Genomic DNA, 18752 nt, shown 5'->3' on the forward strand with positions numbered 1-18752 from the left:
AGTCATGTTACTTGAGAGCAAAATAGTGAGAAACTTGGTTCAACTTTTTCATCTTTCTATCGAGAGAAATCACCTTTTCAAATAGCAAATACACTTGTGCCAAGGCCGTGGTGGAAAGCGACTGAGCGGTCTTAAGTCTGTTGTGTTATGTTTAGTGGCGCCTATTGTCAAGTCTGTTACACACAAATTTGTTGAAAATAAATCAACTTAAATGTTGGGATCAGTCAGGTGAAACAAAACAGTATAGAGAATGTGAAGTTACGTCACGCCGTGGGATGTTGGGCGCCATCTTTGAAGGATCGCGAATGTAAACACTTGCTCGTCTCCCTAAAAAAAGTTCCCCAAAGTCGCTTAAAAGTAATCATGGTGGGGCAGCTGCTGCGTTAAAAAAAAAAAGCCACAGTAGTATATGCACCAATACCAAAACGAGATAGTTCACAATGTCTGGATAAGTCAGTGGAGGGAGTAAATCTGGGTCTTGAATCCAGTCCCCACTCTCTGTTTACGTTTGCGTTCCTCCAAAGATGGTGCCGACGTCCCACAACGCAAAGCGGCGTGACGTCAGCTTCACATTCTCTATAGACTTACTTTGTGAAAGTTTGTGCAAGAACCTCTGCAGAGGAGCTTTTCATCATGATGACCAGAAGATTTATTTGTATTCCTATAATATAAAATATGTTGTATCAGCTGGTGTGTGTGTGTGTCAGGATTGGACTTACGGGTCAGTCTAGTAACAACAAACAGAATCTAATTCTGTGTGAAACACCGCAAGTTCAGCAGTACACTTTAGATGCAGCGTGCTTAATGGGAGATGACACTAGATTGGTTAACTGGGTCTTATGTCCAAAACACTCCCATAAGTACAGCCCTCTTCAAATATACACCAGGAGCAGCAACTGTTTTTTCTGCCATTGAAATGACTATTGTTGTTTGTTTGGACTGGTCATTACAATTTGGCTCATAGATGTAAAACTAACTGTTGTTCAAATTTGCGTTTCTATTGCATTTTTGCTCACACATGCACAAAGAATGTACTGTATTTTCCTTATCCTTTTCCCTTCATCATCCATTCAGGAACCTTCCTGTGCTGAAATCCCACACAAACAGAGCAAATAGGTATGATGCTGTTTATACACGAACAAGCAGAGGGCAAAGACCTTGCAGAGCCTTCACAAAGAGCCACAAATATAAATGTTAAGTAATAGAAATAAAGAAACAGAGCAGCAAAGTGATGTAAGGCGGATAATAATAAAAATTTATGACAGCCTTTTTGTGATGAAGCTGTTTGATCAGATGCTTAAAACTAAACTCAAGCAGAAAGCTGCTCTGACCTGCTCGTATTAATAGCAGCATTACTTTAACAGGAAACAACATGAGCACAGATTCTGTTGGGGACTTCAGAGATAAACTCATGGATGAGACAAGGCAGGAATATTTTCCATTTTCATATTCACAGCAGAGTGGTTTATATTGGGAAATGATTGCACAATTATCAGTTTTCATATTGGTGCCTACTGTACACATGCACATCTGGAGGACTTTGTCCATCCTTCAACATTAAGCCTTACCACTAATTTTTAAGTGATTCTAGATGAAGAGATAGTGTCACAGGGCTTCTCACAGCACATACCTTGAGCATGGGGGGGCTCTGTATTGTATCAGTTCATTTGTCCTGAGCCTGCAATCTAAGGGTTAACAAGAAAGGAAGGCAATCTGACTTAGAAATCAAGGGAGACTGTCTGAGACTGAATGGGATTGTCAGACTGTCTGTGAGGGAATGCTTTCTGTGTCTTTACGTAGTGATTGTGTTTAGAGGTGGAGAAGTCTCTGAACGTAGACAGAAGGAGGCCAGCAGGCTTTTTTTTCTCCTCAGTTATTCACAGCAGGTGTAAACGTGTTCCTTTTTAGTAAGACGTTATTTTGAAGCCCGAAGTCCACAGTGTATAGTCTCTGCTGGGATATACTACTTTGCGATAGCAGCTGATCAGGCTTTGTTACCAACCTCTCTCACTATACTGTACGCTCGCTTTTCCTTTGTCCAAGCTGTTGCCTTCATCTGGCTTGGTTTACTGGTGTAAACTCCTCAAGTAACTCCTTGTGTTTGCCTCTCAGACTCTCTCTCTCCCTCTCTCCATCCATCACATTTTTCTTCTTGATCTCTCTCTCACCAGCCCTCCCTGGTGAGACTCGTGTGCTCAGTTGTGTATTTCTTGTTTGGAAACTCTGACAGAATATTAAAGTTGGAGACCCTCCACTGAGGCTGCGTATAGTGTATCAGCAAAACCTGCCTCACTGCATCAGACTTAGAATGGGAAGAGATAGTGGTGGGATATAGATATTCAGTGATGTTCATGCTGCAGAGAGAGCGTTGATCTGTGTCTATATACTTCCATGTGAAATAAGTTCTGGGAGCTGAGCCTCGCTGTTCCCTGTGTCTCTGAAGCTCAGCAGTAAATAACAAATAAAACAAAAGTGAATGGAGAAGAGCTACTGAAGGTTTTACAGTTGGAAAGTTGAGCTCAATATACACAAACATGGTGTTAATCATGGATATCTTTCTATATGAAATAGATTTTTAAAGTTGCATGTCCTTCTGAAGATGTTGAAAATGACACTGATGCAGATGCTGTTATTCACTTTGTTCATTATCATATTAGTTGTGTGATGTGTCTGCTGATCATAGCATAGTATGCAGACACTTTAATCACTGAGGAACTTTTAGAAACTTTCAGATTAAAATATGACATTTTTCTCTCCCTCACTCGTTTCTGCTGTGTTTTCAAGGTTGAATTGGGTTTTATCTGAATCGTCTGTCTGACATTACCGAGGAGGTGTGCTTTTTCAGTATAATGTCTGGAGATCTCTTCTCTCCCACCGTAGCAGCTCCACTCTGAGATGCACTTGTCTGGAAACTTCACATTTTACTTAACACTGCATAGAAACATTTTTTTTTCTTTTAAATCTAATTTATGATGAGTGCCTTTTTTATTTCTGAAAATAAGAGTGCAATAACGATGCTCCGGGCTGGGTGTGACTATCAAACCATACCCAAAGAGCCTCAGCAGTTTGTCACCGGTTGTCAAAGCTGGCTTAATGAACGAGAACAACAATTAATGACTAGACAGCGTATGGTGTGTAGTTTTCTAGTTTTCTAAGTTCATTTTGATTATTATTACAGATGATATTAGTTGCTGCATAATATACAAGTATAGTGTTTGTGTTTGAGCAGCTAATTATCCATCTGTTTGCAAACATTTGTTTCATGAGGTTAAAGTTGTGTGGTCAAGCTTCTACTACCACCATGAAGAGGTGTGTCTGTCTGCTGCCAGTATTTTGGTCTGTCCTTGTTCACCTCTATGAAATCCTCCTCACTGCATTGGTGGTTTTCAAGTATATATTTGAACCAGATGAAAAATCTTATTGGTAGGATATCTGAATCTCAGGTTTTTATTTTTATTTTTTATTTTTTTAGAAAAACAAGCTGAGTAAACGTCGAACAGCTCAGCTCTCAGCTGCTGGAGACGTCGTGTCCTGTGTCCACTGTAGAGTGCCTGTGAATCTTTCTAAGTGAATCTCCTCTAAAGTAATGTCCTGGTCTGTTTGTTACGGAGAGGAGCGTGTCTCCCTGGATAATTCAGCTGCTGGTAAAAACCTAATGAGAGTCTGCTGCATAAGTTATCAGACAAAACAATCAAAACAAAAGTTAATAACAATCTTGGCTCCCAAATCTCCCCTGACGTCTCTGTCCTCCGTACAGCTTCATTTATTCTTTATAATATTATAATCACTGGCTCTGTTTGATTTCCTGAACCACAGACACTAAAGAAATCCAAACTGGGAGGAATCTGCAGTAATGGTGAAAATATCATCTCCCATTATTCTGTAATTGTTTTCAGAAGTTAAGACATTTTGTTAAAAATGGATCCAGTCCTCCAACCTGAACAAAACACACAGGTAGTTCTTTTTTTTTTTTTTAACCCTCTAATTTGACTGACAAGAGTGTCTCTTGAAATAGCACACCCACGGCAGCAGGAATACAAGGCCGTGGTTGTCATGGTTACAATACTAAACATGGGGACTGTTACCGACGGCACGTACTGACCTTTGTTGCCATGGTTATTATAATAACGATTGGTCTGGTAAAAGATGGTGATGTGCATCAAAACAAAATCCTAAACTTGACATGATGTTATTTATAATGGGTTATCAATGGGACATATAAATATGAATGTGTGGCTCTCAACAGCAGTAATGAAAGGCCTCTTGTTATTTCTCATGATCTCTTATGTGCTACATACTTGACCCACAACCCGTCCAAACCCCCCAAAAAAATCAACTACAGATCAGAGCGTGAGTTTCAACCAGGGGAGACTTAACAGGAGAAGCGCTGTGCTGCCACAGAATAGACTTATGTATGATAATATTTAATACAATGACTGTTTTTAAGTTGTGTTTTAGTCATGGAGATTTACGGGTCTGAAAGTCTCCTTAAAATTCCTTCACCAATCAGCTCCAGGCCAGCGGTTGCTATGGGCAGCTGTGGGCTCAGCCCACACAAAGTGAAGAGAAATGTTTGGTTGTGATTTAAAGCATTACATAAGCACCGTCAGATGTTAAATGAACACCGTGGGGCGGTGTACAAGCACCATGTGGTGCTGAATTGAGCTCAGTGGGATTTACGCACGTTGCACTGTTCAAGTGTATTTGGCTCCTCGTCCTGGTGCTTTTACTCTGTCCTCTCTTCCCCTCATGCCACTTTGGCCCTGTTGTTCTAGGGACGAGAGCTCCAGCCAAATCCAATCTGTTTTCCCACTGTGTGACTTCAGCTCAGCTTTATGACCTTGCCTTGGCTGATTCCTTTGGATTTGTCTGCCTGTGTTTGTTTTCTCTCTCGTGTATTAAACCTTTTTGCCGACTAATGAGACGGTTGAAACCTATTTTTGTGTCCAAGTTGTTTTTTTGAGTCCCTGCCACGGGGTTATGTTCTAGTTTTGTCATCAAATATGACTTATCTAGGTGAAAAAAATACCACTTTGAGCCAAGCTTGTTTTCAGAAACAATATTAATTTCTTCTGTTATAAACCAGATGAAAAAGAATTAATTTAAATGAACTGCTTCATTCTGTGTGCGTGAGGAAAAATAAGATTACATAATCAGTCGCATCAGACCTTCAACAAGCTCTGCCTCGGATAGCTCCATGGACGAAGAGGAGGAGGAAGTATTTCAGTGGGTGAGGTTATCTTACGCTGTCAGGACCAACATCATGTGACGGTTGGTTGCAGAACAAACCTTGTTGACGGCTCGGCTCATTTGGCTGCTTTTTCTAAAAAAACTCCACTGCAGGAAGCTGCTGTTGTGTTTCAAGTGTCCTTGAACAAAACTTTTTTTTTTTTCTTCCCTGACTGCGATAACAGGCATTAGTGTGCAAGAGAGGCCGACGGGATTCAACTCCCCTATGTAGAGGAGAGGTGGTAGATGCGGCGGCTTACTGTAATACATGCATGCATAATAAAATGTACGTGTACAACATATGTATGTAGGAATGTGTGTGGGTGTGTGTCTGTGTGTATGTATGTGTGTGTGTTTGCTTAAGCAAGAGGGAGAGGGCACAGTAAAGGAAACAGAGAGAGAATCAGGTGCAGTAACTGTGATAAATGAACAAGCAAAAGGAAAACAGCTGGCTCAGGAGATTTGAGGTGACAGTCAATTTAACTCAATATACTTCCTCCATACACACACACACATGCACTTTAGTCTTACTGAAGTTGTGAGGACACTAGCTGACATAATGCATTTTCCAGCCCTTTACCCTAACGTCACTACTAAATGTCTAAACACCTCTGTAGCCCTGATTCTTATGGACGGTACACACAGAATAAACTGGCAGAGACTTTTCTGGAAATGACGGTTTGAGGCTGACGTAGTGGTTCGGTCACAGTGAAGGGCCCTCACAGTGGCCCCTGGAGACTGGGTGACCAGCACTGATGTCTGCATTGGCCTCTTGTCCCACACATCACCCCCCTTCCCCCCCCTCCCTGAATAAAAATAAACCCATCTACCACTTTTAACATAGCAACGCTTGCCTCCATCCTCTCCACATCCACCTACCCATCCTGCTCCATGCAAGACCCACTGAGAGCTCCTCGTCCACCCACTCCATCCTCCATCAAGCACCGTGGGGATTCATATATAGCCCGAAATTGCACTTGAGTGTCACTCGTTTGTGCTCGTGGCGGGGCTGATCTTTGCCTCTTTCCATCTCTGAATGGCTCTGAGCCTGCAGAAATGTTTGGCCCAGAATAGAAAGCAGCTACTTCTGCCTCAGCCTCTAATTTACTCTTGTGATACAACGTTGAACAAAGTGAATGGACCCGCCTGCAGAGACTTTCTTTGTCATGTCTGGTATTTGTTAGTGAAGCTCTAGTTGCAGACTACCATCATTCCCTCACTCCAATTTATCTGGGTCGCTCTTTTTATCAGAGTCTGTTGAGGAGCCTGATACTAAAATATTTTATCAGGGCTATAATTGAGTAGAGGACGCACTGCGCTGTAATGGTGGGTACATCCTTTAATGGCTTGTTTGTCTTAACTGTGTGATGTCAGAGTGGAAAATGTAATTTTAAGGGCCCCGTTTTATAAAGGACAGATGAAGGAAACACTTTGTGTTCCCTGTGGAATGATAATGAGTTTTAATAAATGTAATTACTGATGATGGGTGAGCATATTTTTCAGTAGCCTATCATGTTTGTTAACCGCTGCGTTTGCTGCTTCTCTGTAAAACCACAAAAGTCCTACACTCACACACTGAGTGACTAGGTAAAAACACAAAAAAACACAATGATGACAATACCAGGAACTGAGGAAACACTATCATCATAAACTTGTACTGAGGAAAACACAGATTAAAGAGCGATAAAGATAAAATAATGAGGAGTTGAATTAAAAAGTAAAACTAGAAATAAAAGTATGAATAAAATGATAAATAATAAAAAAGGGTCTACGACAGAACAGTAAGACAACTGACTGAATGACTGAATATATAAGTGGAAAATTAGACTAATTACTAAAAGACGGACTAAAAAGATAGGTTGAGTTTGCTTTTAAAATTTCCTGCACTTTGTGCTGCCCTCAAAGAGGCTGTTTCACAGTGATAGAAAGACACCTCACTATGGGTTTTCACTGTGAGTTCACACGACACAGGCACTTTCATGACTGTTGCTTGAATAGACACAATATTTTTCTGGTTTAATTATCAGTAGATGAAACCAGACGAGTATATTTCAAGTGACTGCTTCTCTGATGAGTAGTCAAAGGAGCAGGTCTTTGCCTCTGTCATGGTTTGCCCTCACAGGACTATTTTGGGCTTTTAGGTCTCTGTGTGTTTGGACATTTATCCACCTCCACTGTGTTCTGAATGTGCTCTGCCTGAGATCAGTTGAATTAGTCGTTCTATGCTTTTCCACCAAGCTGAATTTCTCAGAAAACAAAGTATGAAATGATGTAGATGAATGGCCGTTACATGACGTACAATAACAGCATCATGTCCCCTTCATGATCCCTCTGATAGCTGACTCTACATCCTGGCATCTAGCTAAACCTTGATTATACTAATCACATGACAAACAGTTGAGGCCAGTGTGTGGTTGATTGACGTTACCGTAGTTTATGTTGATGCATGATTTGAATGTCAGTGATCTTAGTTATCTCACAGTAAGTCCCTGGTGTCTGGAGGAGACTATGAGTGAGTGAACAGTAACGCCATTAATTTTCTACATCCAGACCTAAAACCTAAAACCAGCCCATTCGTAAGTGAATAGAAATAACTGTCACTGTCTTCTGTTGACACCCTGCACTAAGACCATAAAGCCAACTGTTTAATTCTCTATAATTAGAGACCAATCACCTTTCACAGCAGCTTTCCTTCATCCGTCCTCATACCTCGCCAAACAGAAATAACTGAGCTGTCACACAAAATGGAGAACTTTTCATGTCCCATCAAAAAGCTGTTGTGCCACTGTAATGGTGACATATCTAGGAGAGCTGCGAGATGAGCATCATCCATCACAGACGTAGGGCAGCGGCACAGACCAGACCCAGTTTCCAGCAGAGAGAGGCAGACTAAAATATCTTGCTGAGGAGAAACCAAATATCCTGCGTGGAGACACAGGACTAGAATTTAAATCATATTTCTTGAAAATAAGTTTAGAAATGTGTCATTCAAAGATGCACAAGTGGAGGATAATGTTATGTCTTTCTCAAAGGTGCATCCACAGTGTACATCAGTCATACTTGAGGTGAGTGTACAGTGTACTTAAAGGAGAACTGTGGTAAATAAAGAGTTGTAAACTTATCGCATTTGCCTCAGTTTATGGTAGATACCTTTGATTTTTTTTGGGTTAGGGTTTGTGGATACAACAGATCAAAGCAGATTTTTTCCTCTGAGGCCATTCATTCGAAAATCACATTAGCCAATTTCCAATTTTTCAAAAGGCCACCATTTTCCAAGATGGCCCCCATTTCTGGCATAGGAATCAAAGTTTACATTATTTTACCCATCAGACAAATCTCAGTGATTTTGCTATGTTCGTACTGACAATGTCAAATTCACAACACTTAAAGGGATACTTCACCCAAAATCGATGATTCACCAGTGAAGGCTTTGCAGAACTTTTGGAGTCATCAAAATGCTTTTGGAGTTCCAGGGGGAGGTCCGGCTATCGATTTTTGGAATAATGAAATTTTTTTGCACTAAATGGTGTCTGTCTATGATTTTTTTCTATGATTGTTCTAATTCAACAGGACATTTATAGGACCTTTTGTCATCGGTTTAATCCTTTTCAGTTCCCTGAATTTCCCCTTCTACATTGTTAAAGATGCATGATTTGAGACGTGGATAATTGATATGGAAAAAATGTGGATGAGCTTATTGCAAAAAGTGTCATTTCCACAGAGCCCCCAAAGACCCTCCCTCCATATCATATTTCATCATTTGGTCATCAAGACCATGTTGTGGGAACAAGTTCACCTGAAATGATTTTCAGCAGGTGTTAAGCCGCCTACTGTATCTACTGTATGACGTCACCCTCCTCTCCTGTTGCAGGTGCTGAAGGGATGTAAGAAACTGGCCATGTCCGTGTGTTCGATGGGTCGGATCCCTGGAGGCCATATCACCAACCATGTGTACAGCTGGGTGGACCCTCAGGGCCGGAGCGTGTCTCCACCGCCCGACAGCCAGGACGCAAACCCGAGACAAGGGTCTGGCATGGAGGAGAGGACGGTAAGAGCAGTTTGTGTGTGTGTGTGTGTGCGTGTGTTGTGTTGTGGTGGTGAGGCTAAAAAAGAAGGTCGGGTGTAGAGGATGTGATGCATTCTACAACCCAACATGAATAAAACATCAGAAGCAGAAAGACATAAATGCAGTGCAGGCTTTCTAAGGCTGTACTTTTCTATGAAAGCAAATATACTGTTGGATGATTTTGGAAATTCAATTCAAAACAATTTATTATCGAGGACGACTCCAAAGTTTTTGTAACTGTCCTCCCACTCACGTCTGACAGCATCATTTCAGCACTGGAATATGAATATAATCTCTGAAGTCATTCTCCCCACAGGCCTGTGACTTTTCCGCCCCTCAGGAGATGATTTAGTCAAACTGAATCATCTAAAAAATGCATCTGTTACTATGTTTTCTGATCATCATCAACCATTACACACTGATTCACGCTGAAAAAAATAACCTAAACAAATCCTATCTCACAACAAGGCAGAATGTAAAAGAGATTATAACTTCAAATGCCTCCGTTCTTTTGTCACACTTGAAACGCCCACATTTGATTCAGTTTTTTAGGCATCTTAGTCATATAAATTAAAAAGTACTCAGCATACTCAGTTCAGTTGAACACCTCCTTGATTTAATTTCATCATTACGGTTGAGTTGAAAAAATCCATCCTCTGATTAAAGCAAATCTTCATTTGAGTAATCTGATATTGATTCAGTGCTGATTAATTAGCCAAACCAATAACTGGTCTACCTCTAGTAGAGAGCAAATAGATGGCTAATAATAGCAAATAAACATAGTAATATTTATACAGCAGATATACTGTTTTCAGCATGCAACTACTGCAGTTTCTCACTACAACAGGAAGACATGATTGTCAATCAAGCTGAAAGGTGTGAATGGTTCCTTCTCCACAGGTTAACCTGAATATGGATGATGGTCGCTCTCTGGGCCTAATGATTAGGGGTGGAGCTGAGTATGGGCTGGGGATCTACATCACAGGCGTGGACCCTGGATCTGCTGCAGACGCTGGTGCACTAAAGGTACTTACAGTAGAGTTAACCTGTCCTGACAAGCATGGCTACATCACACCACAAAGCCTGCACAATATCCCCGGTTGAATGAGTTTAATTGAAACTGTGGCAAAGGATCATTCCTTGAAGTTGTCCATAAGAAGGTGTTACTCAAGCCTCGCTGTCTTCGTGACGAGGCTGTATTTGAGTAGTGCATTCCTGCTAAATCAATTAAAGTGTGGAAAAGTGTGTTGGAAAAATATTAGGTATGTGCTTTCAGAAGACTCACAACAGAAAAAGCAAAAATTTTCGCACATCTATCTCCTTGGCAGGTGCATCGGAGGATGACAATTAAGTCCAAATGAAACAAAGAAGAGCTCCCGCACACATGGCCAACTTGCAGAATTTATTGCCGAAACGTCGCAATAAATTCTGCAAGACTCACAACAACCATAATAGTCTCCAATCCACCTATTGTGTATGTTTTTGGACTGTGAGGGGGGAACCAGGAGAGAATCGACTCAGGCACAGGGAGAACAATCAGTTGAACCAAACCCAGGACCCTCTAGAGCCGCTGAGAGGCAACGGTGCTAACCACAGCGCCACCATGCCACCCTCATCTGCAATGTGGTGAATGTGGTTAGATTAAAATTCAAGACATTTCCAACATGACTTTGTGTATCTATCCAGCAGTTTCACTCTGACTGTCTGACATGCACTGAATTTCCACCTTCGGCTGACATGGAATTGCATCATTGCCATTATTATTTACCAAGTGCAGAGAAACACTTTGACTGCTCCTTCAAGGTTGTCTACAGTTGGAAGTGCATTTTATTTGTGGTAGAACATCCCTTAATACTGTCGACAAACTTTCAATCTTTGTATTAAATGAAACGTTGACATGAGGATTTCTGGCAGTGCGTCAGCTATTAACATCTGCCACCGGAGTCTTGATGAACCTATTAGTATTCCTGCCACCTGCTCACTATTAGACTGCTAAACCTGTTGTCATCGCTAACATCTGCTACCTGCCTCACAGCCTCAGTCAAGCAGCTGACTTCATCACCATGACAGGCCTGCAGAAATGCTTCAGCAGCCCTTGCTAAATCTGTGCTGTGTGCTTTCAGGTCAGCTTTCTGCCTCAACAAGCAGGCCACTCTCACTCTGTGCTATTTTGTAATTTGCCTAAGGGAAGAAGAGAAGTGGGGAGTGTTTCCTACCTGTAAACAATATGGTTAAAACCTAAATATGGCTTCAAACTTTGTGGACTGTGTGTCCGACTTGGGATAAAAATAAAACTTGAAATTTGATTGATTTAAAAACAAACAAAAGAAAGGTTTAAAAGGCACTGAAGCTTGGAAGGCATGCTCCCTGAAAGTCGTTGTGACACCTTTCAGTTTACTTGACACTGGGATGAGAAGTTACTTTTATTATTGCGGTACTTTTATTACGACTGGCTTGGTTATACTGCAGAACTGGACATTTTGACAGGCTCTGAAAGAATATATGAAAGCAGGAAAAAAAGAAGAGCGCAGAGAGCGTGAAAGAGAATAGGGGCATATAAAAAATGTAGTGGATGTTTTCTCTTCACTTCCATTCACTAGTCTGCAGCCAGCCATTGTCTGTGGACGTGAGCTGCTGCCCATCCTCACAGTGTGCATGAATGTGTGTGGTGGTCTAGGACGGTGCAGAAGAATTTCATTGCATTAAGAGAAAGAGGCTGTATATCCTCTCCTAGGACCCCCGCCCACTCTGTGTGGCAGTAAATAAGATGGAGGGCTGGCGACATACAGCTGCAGGTCATCATCACAAGTCAAGTATAAAGAATTTTCATTAGAGCTGGCCAAAACAAACTAATCTTTATCACAGCTGTTTTTGCAAGTCGCATAAGGTACACACTGGTAAGTATTGCCTCCAGGAAATCTCTGTACGCCCACAGTCTAAGCCCAGAACCTGACGTGGCAGATGGTTTCTTACACAGACTTTATTGGAAACCATTTGGAAAATGAATAAATGCTACTAAGACGGGCTCCACACTAAAAGATTGAATTTGATTTTTAAAATTTTTTTTTTAAGTATTTTCTTTTACTTTTATGCCTTTAATTGATAGGATAGTCAGAGAGAGACAGGAAATGGGGAGACAAAGAGGAGAATGACATGCAGCGAGGAGCCTCTGTATATGGGACGCCTACTCAACCCAGTGAGCTATACAATGCCTCCGATTTCTAAATCTTAATAAGTTTTAAAAAACATGGAAGAAAAAGTGACTTCAGGAGAAAGACAAAATGTGACGGCGATCACATGGTCAGTCCTGCCATGCACTTTTTAATGCAGTGAGTGTATAGTATATGGGTGAAATCCTGGCTAAGAAGATTGTATAGCCATTAGGCACAGCCACAACACGCAACAGTACACAAAATCTGGTTAGTGTCGCTTCCTGGCTAGCTCGCTCTCATTGGTTACTCTGAGTACTTCCATTAATCATGTTTACGATTACCCTCTCTTCTCATTGGTTACCTGTCTTTAACAGATGAATGATCGTTGTGAATGCAACACAGCATTACCGTTCGTTCAACACTATTTAGCTCAGAGTGAAATGGCTGAGGGTTGATAGTTGGTCTGGTGTAAAGCTCAAAGCAGCAGAATTAGCTGGACACAGTTTGAGATTGCAATGTTTCTCCTGAACTCAGCGTTGCTGGGAAACTAGTAGATCTATGCAGCTGTGTGAATGGCCCTGGCTGAGGCCATAATACTAATTTATATTTGTGCAGCGTAGTGACAATTGCTGTTGTCCATTCATTACTTAAAGAGAGTGAACTGTTGAGCCATATCCATTAGAAAGTGATATAAATCTGCTCTACATTTCAATGAGAGGCTGTTTTCTGACCTTGAAGACATCTCTGCTGCCTGTGACACTTGATTTGAAAGATAAAGATGAACATATTTAATTCATTGTTTGTAATATTTAATATTATTTCAAAGGGAGTAGATGGCATCTTTCCTTACTCTCAGGATTTCATATTTCAATCATTAAACTATGTCTCTTCTGAGAGATTTCCTTTACTCATGAGCTAACTCTTTGCTCTCTGCATCTTATGGTTCAACTTGATCTAAATGAGAGTTTGTCCCTCCTCAAGCCACAGGTTTGTTTATCACGTCCCGCGTCTTTGGCAAAAAATCAGAGTCTGTTTCTTAAACGGCTAGTGTCAAATTAAACAGATATACGAGTGAGTATTGGCCCTTTATTCAGCAGTGGATTGCAGCCAGGCAGTTTATCTAAATCTGATAAGACTCAGCTAACACAGGTCCCATAAAGTTTTTCACATCAAGAGGAAGACAGTCCTGAGGGGAACGCTGGTTATCAGTGTGAATGTGGGACATAATTTAACTCTCATTATATCAAGATCCTGACAAATTAAGATGAGAGTGTTTTTTTTCCCTCCAGTAACGACATCACTGCCCTCCAATGTCGAGGACGAAGTGATCAACATGGAGGATGTGTCTGGTGCTGAAAGACATCCAGAGTTTTATTGAGGAGTAGAAGATGTCCCTCTGGTAGATGCAATATCAAGTGAATGCTGATAACGACTTTAATGGAGTTTGTCATCAATTTATTCTGCTTTTATTCCAAACATGGAGAGTTTCAGACCCCGTTGAATGTCCCACTCAATGTCAGGTTGTAAATTGTGGAAGAAAATGTAGCTGTGCAGCTGCTGCTGCTGGAAGGACACAGTGTCTTCTGTTGCAGGACGTCTTTCAGGAGTTCATCATAAAAGTATAAAAATATCAGAGAACACTTAACAAATTTTTTATGGCCTGCACAGAACAACATTAAAGATGAATTTCCAATAAAGATTCAAGTGGCTAAAGCTCATGTTGCCTCAAGCACAGGTAAAGTGGAGCAACTGCAGAACTAAAGGTGGAAGGAAAGGGTTGACAGAAGACAGAAAGAAAGAAATAAATACACATTTTTTCTGGATGGATCAGATGAGCAGCATTAAGTCTTGTGTGATCTGAGCTCCCCGTCCTCTCAATCCTCTCTGGACCTCCCACTTGGAGGAGAGTGCTCATCGGCGTCTTTGAAGTTTGTCATTGTTGATGGCGTAATCCCCTGTACATGCATCCCACTCACTGGGTTTCAGTCTGATTGGCTTCACTTTTGGGGCTGGCTGCTGTCACCTCTCCCAGCTCCTCCAATCATCTCCCCCGGATAATTCCCAACTCTAGTGCAGTTGGCCTTCTTTAATGACAGAAACTAGACCATCTGTATGATGGTAGAAGAAAACCTGGCCTTGTGATGGTTCAGTGGGTGGTAGCTATATGAGGAGATTTATAGGGTTCAACTCACAAGTGCAACAAACCTACTGAACAAGATCCAGATCCAGACTATCATTGATAAATGACTTGTTTCAATGCTGGTGGTCCCCCGACTTCTCAGTCTGTCCAACACATTTCCCACTTCTGTGTTTAGTGTTACTCTGCAAATGTTAATGTTAGTTCGCTAACATGCTGAAAAAAGTATTAACGAAACATGAGCGTGTTATAGCCATGTGTGGGTGTGTTAGTATGCCCACATTAGCATTTAGCTCAAAGCATCAGGGTGTCTAAGTACAGTACAGCCTGATAGAGCTGCCGGCAAGGTTTTTTAGTCTCTTCATGCAAATGTGTCCAGTGTTTGACACTAGTGGACGTCTTACTGCGTTGAACAACCTGACAGAGACACTGAGTAACATCGTGATTCCCTTCAATCATTCTCTGCTTAAATTCAAAACCCCAAAAGCAGCAACACCGTACTTGATGTACAACGTTTCATAACAATAGGACTGTTGCACAATCTGTCACATTAAGATCCCAGTGCTAGAAAATGAAATGGAAGTGGGACAGGCCAGCGGTTATGAAAGCAGCATTAGTGTTTTGTCTCGGACTTCAGAGCAGTGACCGATGATTGGTTCTCATGAATAACATGATCATCGCTGTGACACTGTCCTCTTACAGTCTGTGTTTAAAAGAGCCTGGACCTCACCTTTTGTCTGGTACAAAGGAGGACAGTTTGCTCCGGTGCAGCATTCGTTTTTATGTGTGTGTCTGTGAGTGTGACACCGTGCAGACAACTGAACCAGAGGGGAAAGTGAGAGCGACCTTGGGTTTCACTGAGGGTTGTAATGAGCTGCTAACACCACCAGCCTATGGGCTTGTTTGTTATTTATAGGAGGACAGACTCACTAATTCCCAGCTCTATGTACTGTACTGTATCTATCAACACAAACCACTGCTTCATTTCTCCATTTTTTTTAAACAGCAATTATTTTTGCTGGATGTTTTCAGTGCAACAATCCCTCAATCCCTCAAAAGACAATAACAAAGGGCCGGTGCGTGGCGTAGTGGTTAAAGCGGCCGCCCCATGTAGAGGCTATAGTCCTCAACGCAGGCGTCCCCGGTTCGAATCCCGCGTCGGGCAGACCTTTCCTGCATGTCATTCCCCCTCTCTCTGCCTCCCCCTTTCCTGTCTATCTCACTGTGCTATCAAATAAAGGCTATACTGTTGCTTGGTAAATGCAAGTTACATGAACAGAATGTGCGAGCTCAGAGATCGAATAACCACTTGGTGTTATGTTATGTCCTTAACAAAGTTAAAACAACAATAGAAAAAAGATAGTTACTGGGTTGTGTTGGTGGAGGTGTGACATCACAAAGTTACAAATGTCCTGACTCCTGACGGCTGGTTTTGAACCTCAGTTTCTGAATAGTTGTGAGACGGTGTTCATTTTTCTGTGTGAGACTTTGGTACTTCCACATTATTGATATAGAAGCTAGACCTGCTGTAAACTCAAACTACTGTACACATGTCCTCTACAATACAGGAATATAGAGAATCTACAGTGCATATTCCTACAGTCAGAAAGCACCTCTATATGATATGAGGTAATCTCTTACAACATGATTTTGTTACCAGAAGACTTTTGAATGTAGAGGAAATGGAAAATCTTTTGCGTAATCTCTGGTTAGCATCCAGAATTCCCAGAAACAAACCTACATGCCGATCTTCCATGCTTACCCGGCATCTGTGTCAGTCTATAGTGGGTCGTCATTGATTGTTTAACTGGTCTGTTGCAGGTGGGTGACCAGATCCTGGAGGTGAACGGGCAGAGCTTTGTCATCATCTGCCACGACGAGGCGGTTAACATCCTCAAATCAGGACGCCACCTGCTGATGAAGGTGAGGGATGTCGGTCGCCTGCCTCACGCACGCACAATGGTGGATGAAACCAAATGGATCTGCAGTCAGGGCATAGCAGAGACCAGTGCAACAGCTAACCCGAGCTCTGTCACCAACCCCACGGCCGCTGCTGCTGTCCACACTAATGCCAGTGCCAGTACCTGCAGTTCGAGGTGAGTACAGTTCGGTCAGACAAATAAGTACTAGAACTGTCAAAAGCAATGGTACATAAATGCCCACGTTGTGCAGGCTGAGCTGAGAGGAGAGATGGGGAGGAAGGAGAGAAACCAGGAGCAGCAACATTCAAACACTACTAAGCTATTTGTTATAATGTTCAGAGTGATCGCTAATGATAATATGTCACGTGTTGAGCACAACATCCATTATTTTCAACAATTAGTTTTGTGTAGCCTGGATGGAAAGCCTTGTGTCAGCTGGTTTCAGCACTGTATCTGTTCTCTTCTCTCCTCCTCCCTGCAGTCACATAAACAGTTTTATAAAGCAGCTGCATTCACAATGAAGCTGTTCATTTTTACATGTTTTGTGTTTCTGCTGTCAGATGGAACGGAGCAAGTATGTAACTAGTAATTGAAACACAGTTCACATGATCTACTGCAGGTGGAGATAGCAGTACTTGTTTTGCTCTTCAATCCCAGCTTTACACCCAGCTTTATACCAGAAACGCATTTCTCTCTTCCAGGCAACAATCGATTCTCAATCACACATAGTTCTGATCTTTAATTACCACGTGGATTTGTAACAAAGCACTTTTTGTGTGTGTTTGCTTGTTGCTTCTTTTGCAACAATGAACTTGAAAAGAACTGTCGCCCTGGGAGGAGGAGCTTCTCTTTGTGTGCGTCTGCTCCTCTGTCTCTCTCTGTTTAGACTCTCACATTTATTTACTTGAGTGGGTGTTTGCAGCCTGCCTCAGTTCACAAGGTTTGTAGGAAGTACGAAGAAGAAAGAAGAGGGGAAAAACAGAGGAAGCCAACAGAGTGAAGTTGTTGCTAACGCAAAGGAATTAGCAGGTCTGAATAAAATGTTAACAACAAATACCAGCAACCAGAAATAAGACAATACATGCACTGCTGAGAGATAAAGGGTTTCCACTTAGTGAAACACCAGAGTGCTTTTAATTTGAAATGATTACAGGATGTGTTGTGTTTGTTTTAACCTGTACTACATTTAACAACTCTCCATAACAAACAGAGGGAGTTGGACATGAAGAGCTGCCTCTAATAAAAGCCTGTTACCTGCTGGAGTTGAAGTAAATAAAACTATTATGGAACTAGACAGAGGCTGTGAGCTGCATGAGAGAGGAAAGATAGACAATACAGCTGAAATCACAGCTGTGTTTTAATTCATTTGTTTGATGATCATGTGATGATTTGACCATAGTAGTAGGTCCACACATAATACCATAGGCTTTGCCCTGGTCTTATTTTGAATGGACACCACATTTTCCAGAGTCTATATAATCAGTGCCTCTCAGTTTCTGAGACAGAAACGCTGTCATTTTATGAACATAATCTTATCTAATAGAGATGCCATCACAGAGAGAGGCTCTGTTTGGGGACAAGAAAACCCTGCCCATGCCCTGTCATGGAGGATTGTGTTTGACGTCTCCATTGTGTCTGACAGCAGAGCAGTGTGTGGAGATACCGCTCTCCCTCCCTCATCCATCTGTCTCCAGCCCCTAATGGAGTTGGCCCTGATTGGGAGTTAGGGGAAGTATAAATTCCTCTGCCGGCTGCTGCCTAATAAATCATTCAAGTTGGCTCTCAGCTACACACTTCATTAAACTCATGTTGCTGCAGGCGGGGCAATAATGTTGTGTTTTGTAATGTTCTACATGCACAAGAATTGGTGAGGTAATACATTCATGTTGATGTGTTGCTCTCGACAAAGTGTTTTGTTGGATGATTATAAACTAAGTGGAGGTGATTTGTGTCTTGAATATGCTTTGCATTGTTTTATGCTTTGTTTGCAGACCATCGTCAGCCAGAGCCACACATGTATTAGGAAAGGTAAGAATGGCAGTCGTGCATCACCCTGTACATACTGTAACACTAATGAGCATGTATGATCTTGACTTGTCTGACTCGGCATGTTGTATGTCCATGTCTGTCCCGTTTTGTTTTGAGTTAACCAAATCAAACACGATGCTACTTGAATTTTAATCTTGTGATGGTGGAATACCAGGAGCTACTTATGACTTTCTGCCACAGTCTCCAGTCAGCTCCTC

General features: G+C 41.7%; 1 protein-coding gene across 2 annotated transcripts in view; it reads left to right on the forward strand.

Moving 5' to 3' along the window:
* whrnb (whirlin b) overlaps positions 1-18752 on the forward strand; it is a 31438-nt gene that overhangs the window by 5156 nt on the left and 7530 nt on the right. For both annotated transcript variants that reach the window (XM_085786364.1, XM_085786365.1), the window contains exons 2-5: positions 9101-9277; positions 10196-10321; positions 16406-16680; positions 18498-18534. In XM_085786364.1, coding sequence (XP_085642490.1) covers positions 9101-9277; positions 10196-10321; positions 16406-16680; positions 18498-18534 — 615 coding nt within the window. The remainder of the gene's footprint in view (positions 1-9100; positions 9278-10195; positions 10322-16405; positions 16681-18497; positions 18535-18752) is intronic.

Source organism: Trachurus japonicus, chromosome 9, assembly GCF_045865225.1.
Source record: "Trachurus japonicus isolate A0001 chromosome 9, Traja_1.0".
NCBI classification, from domain to species: Eukaryota; Metazoa; Chordata; class Actinopteri; order Carangiformes; family Carangidae; genus Trachurus; species Trachurus japonicus.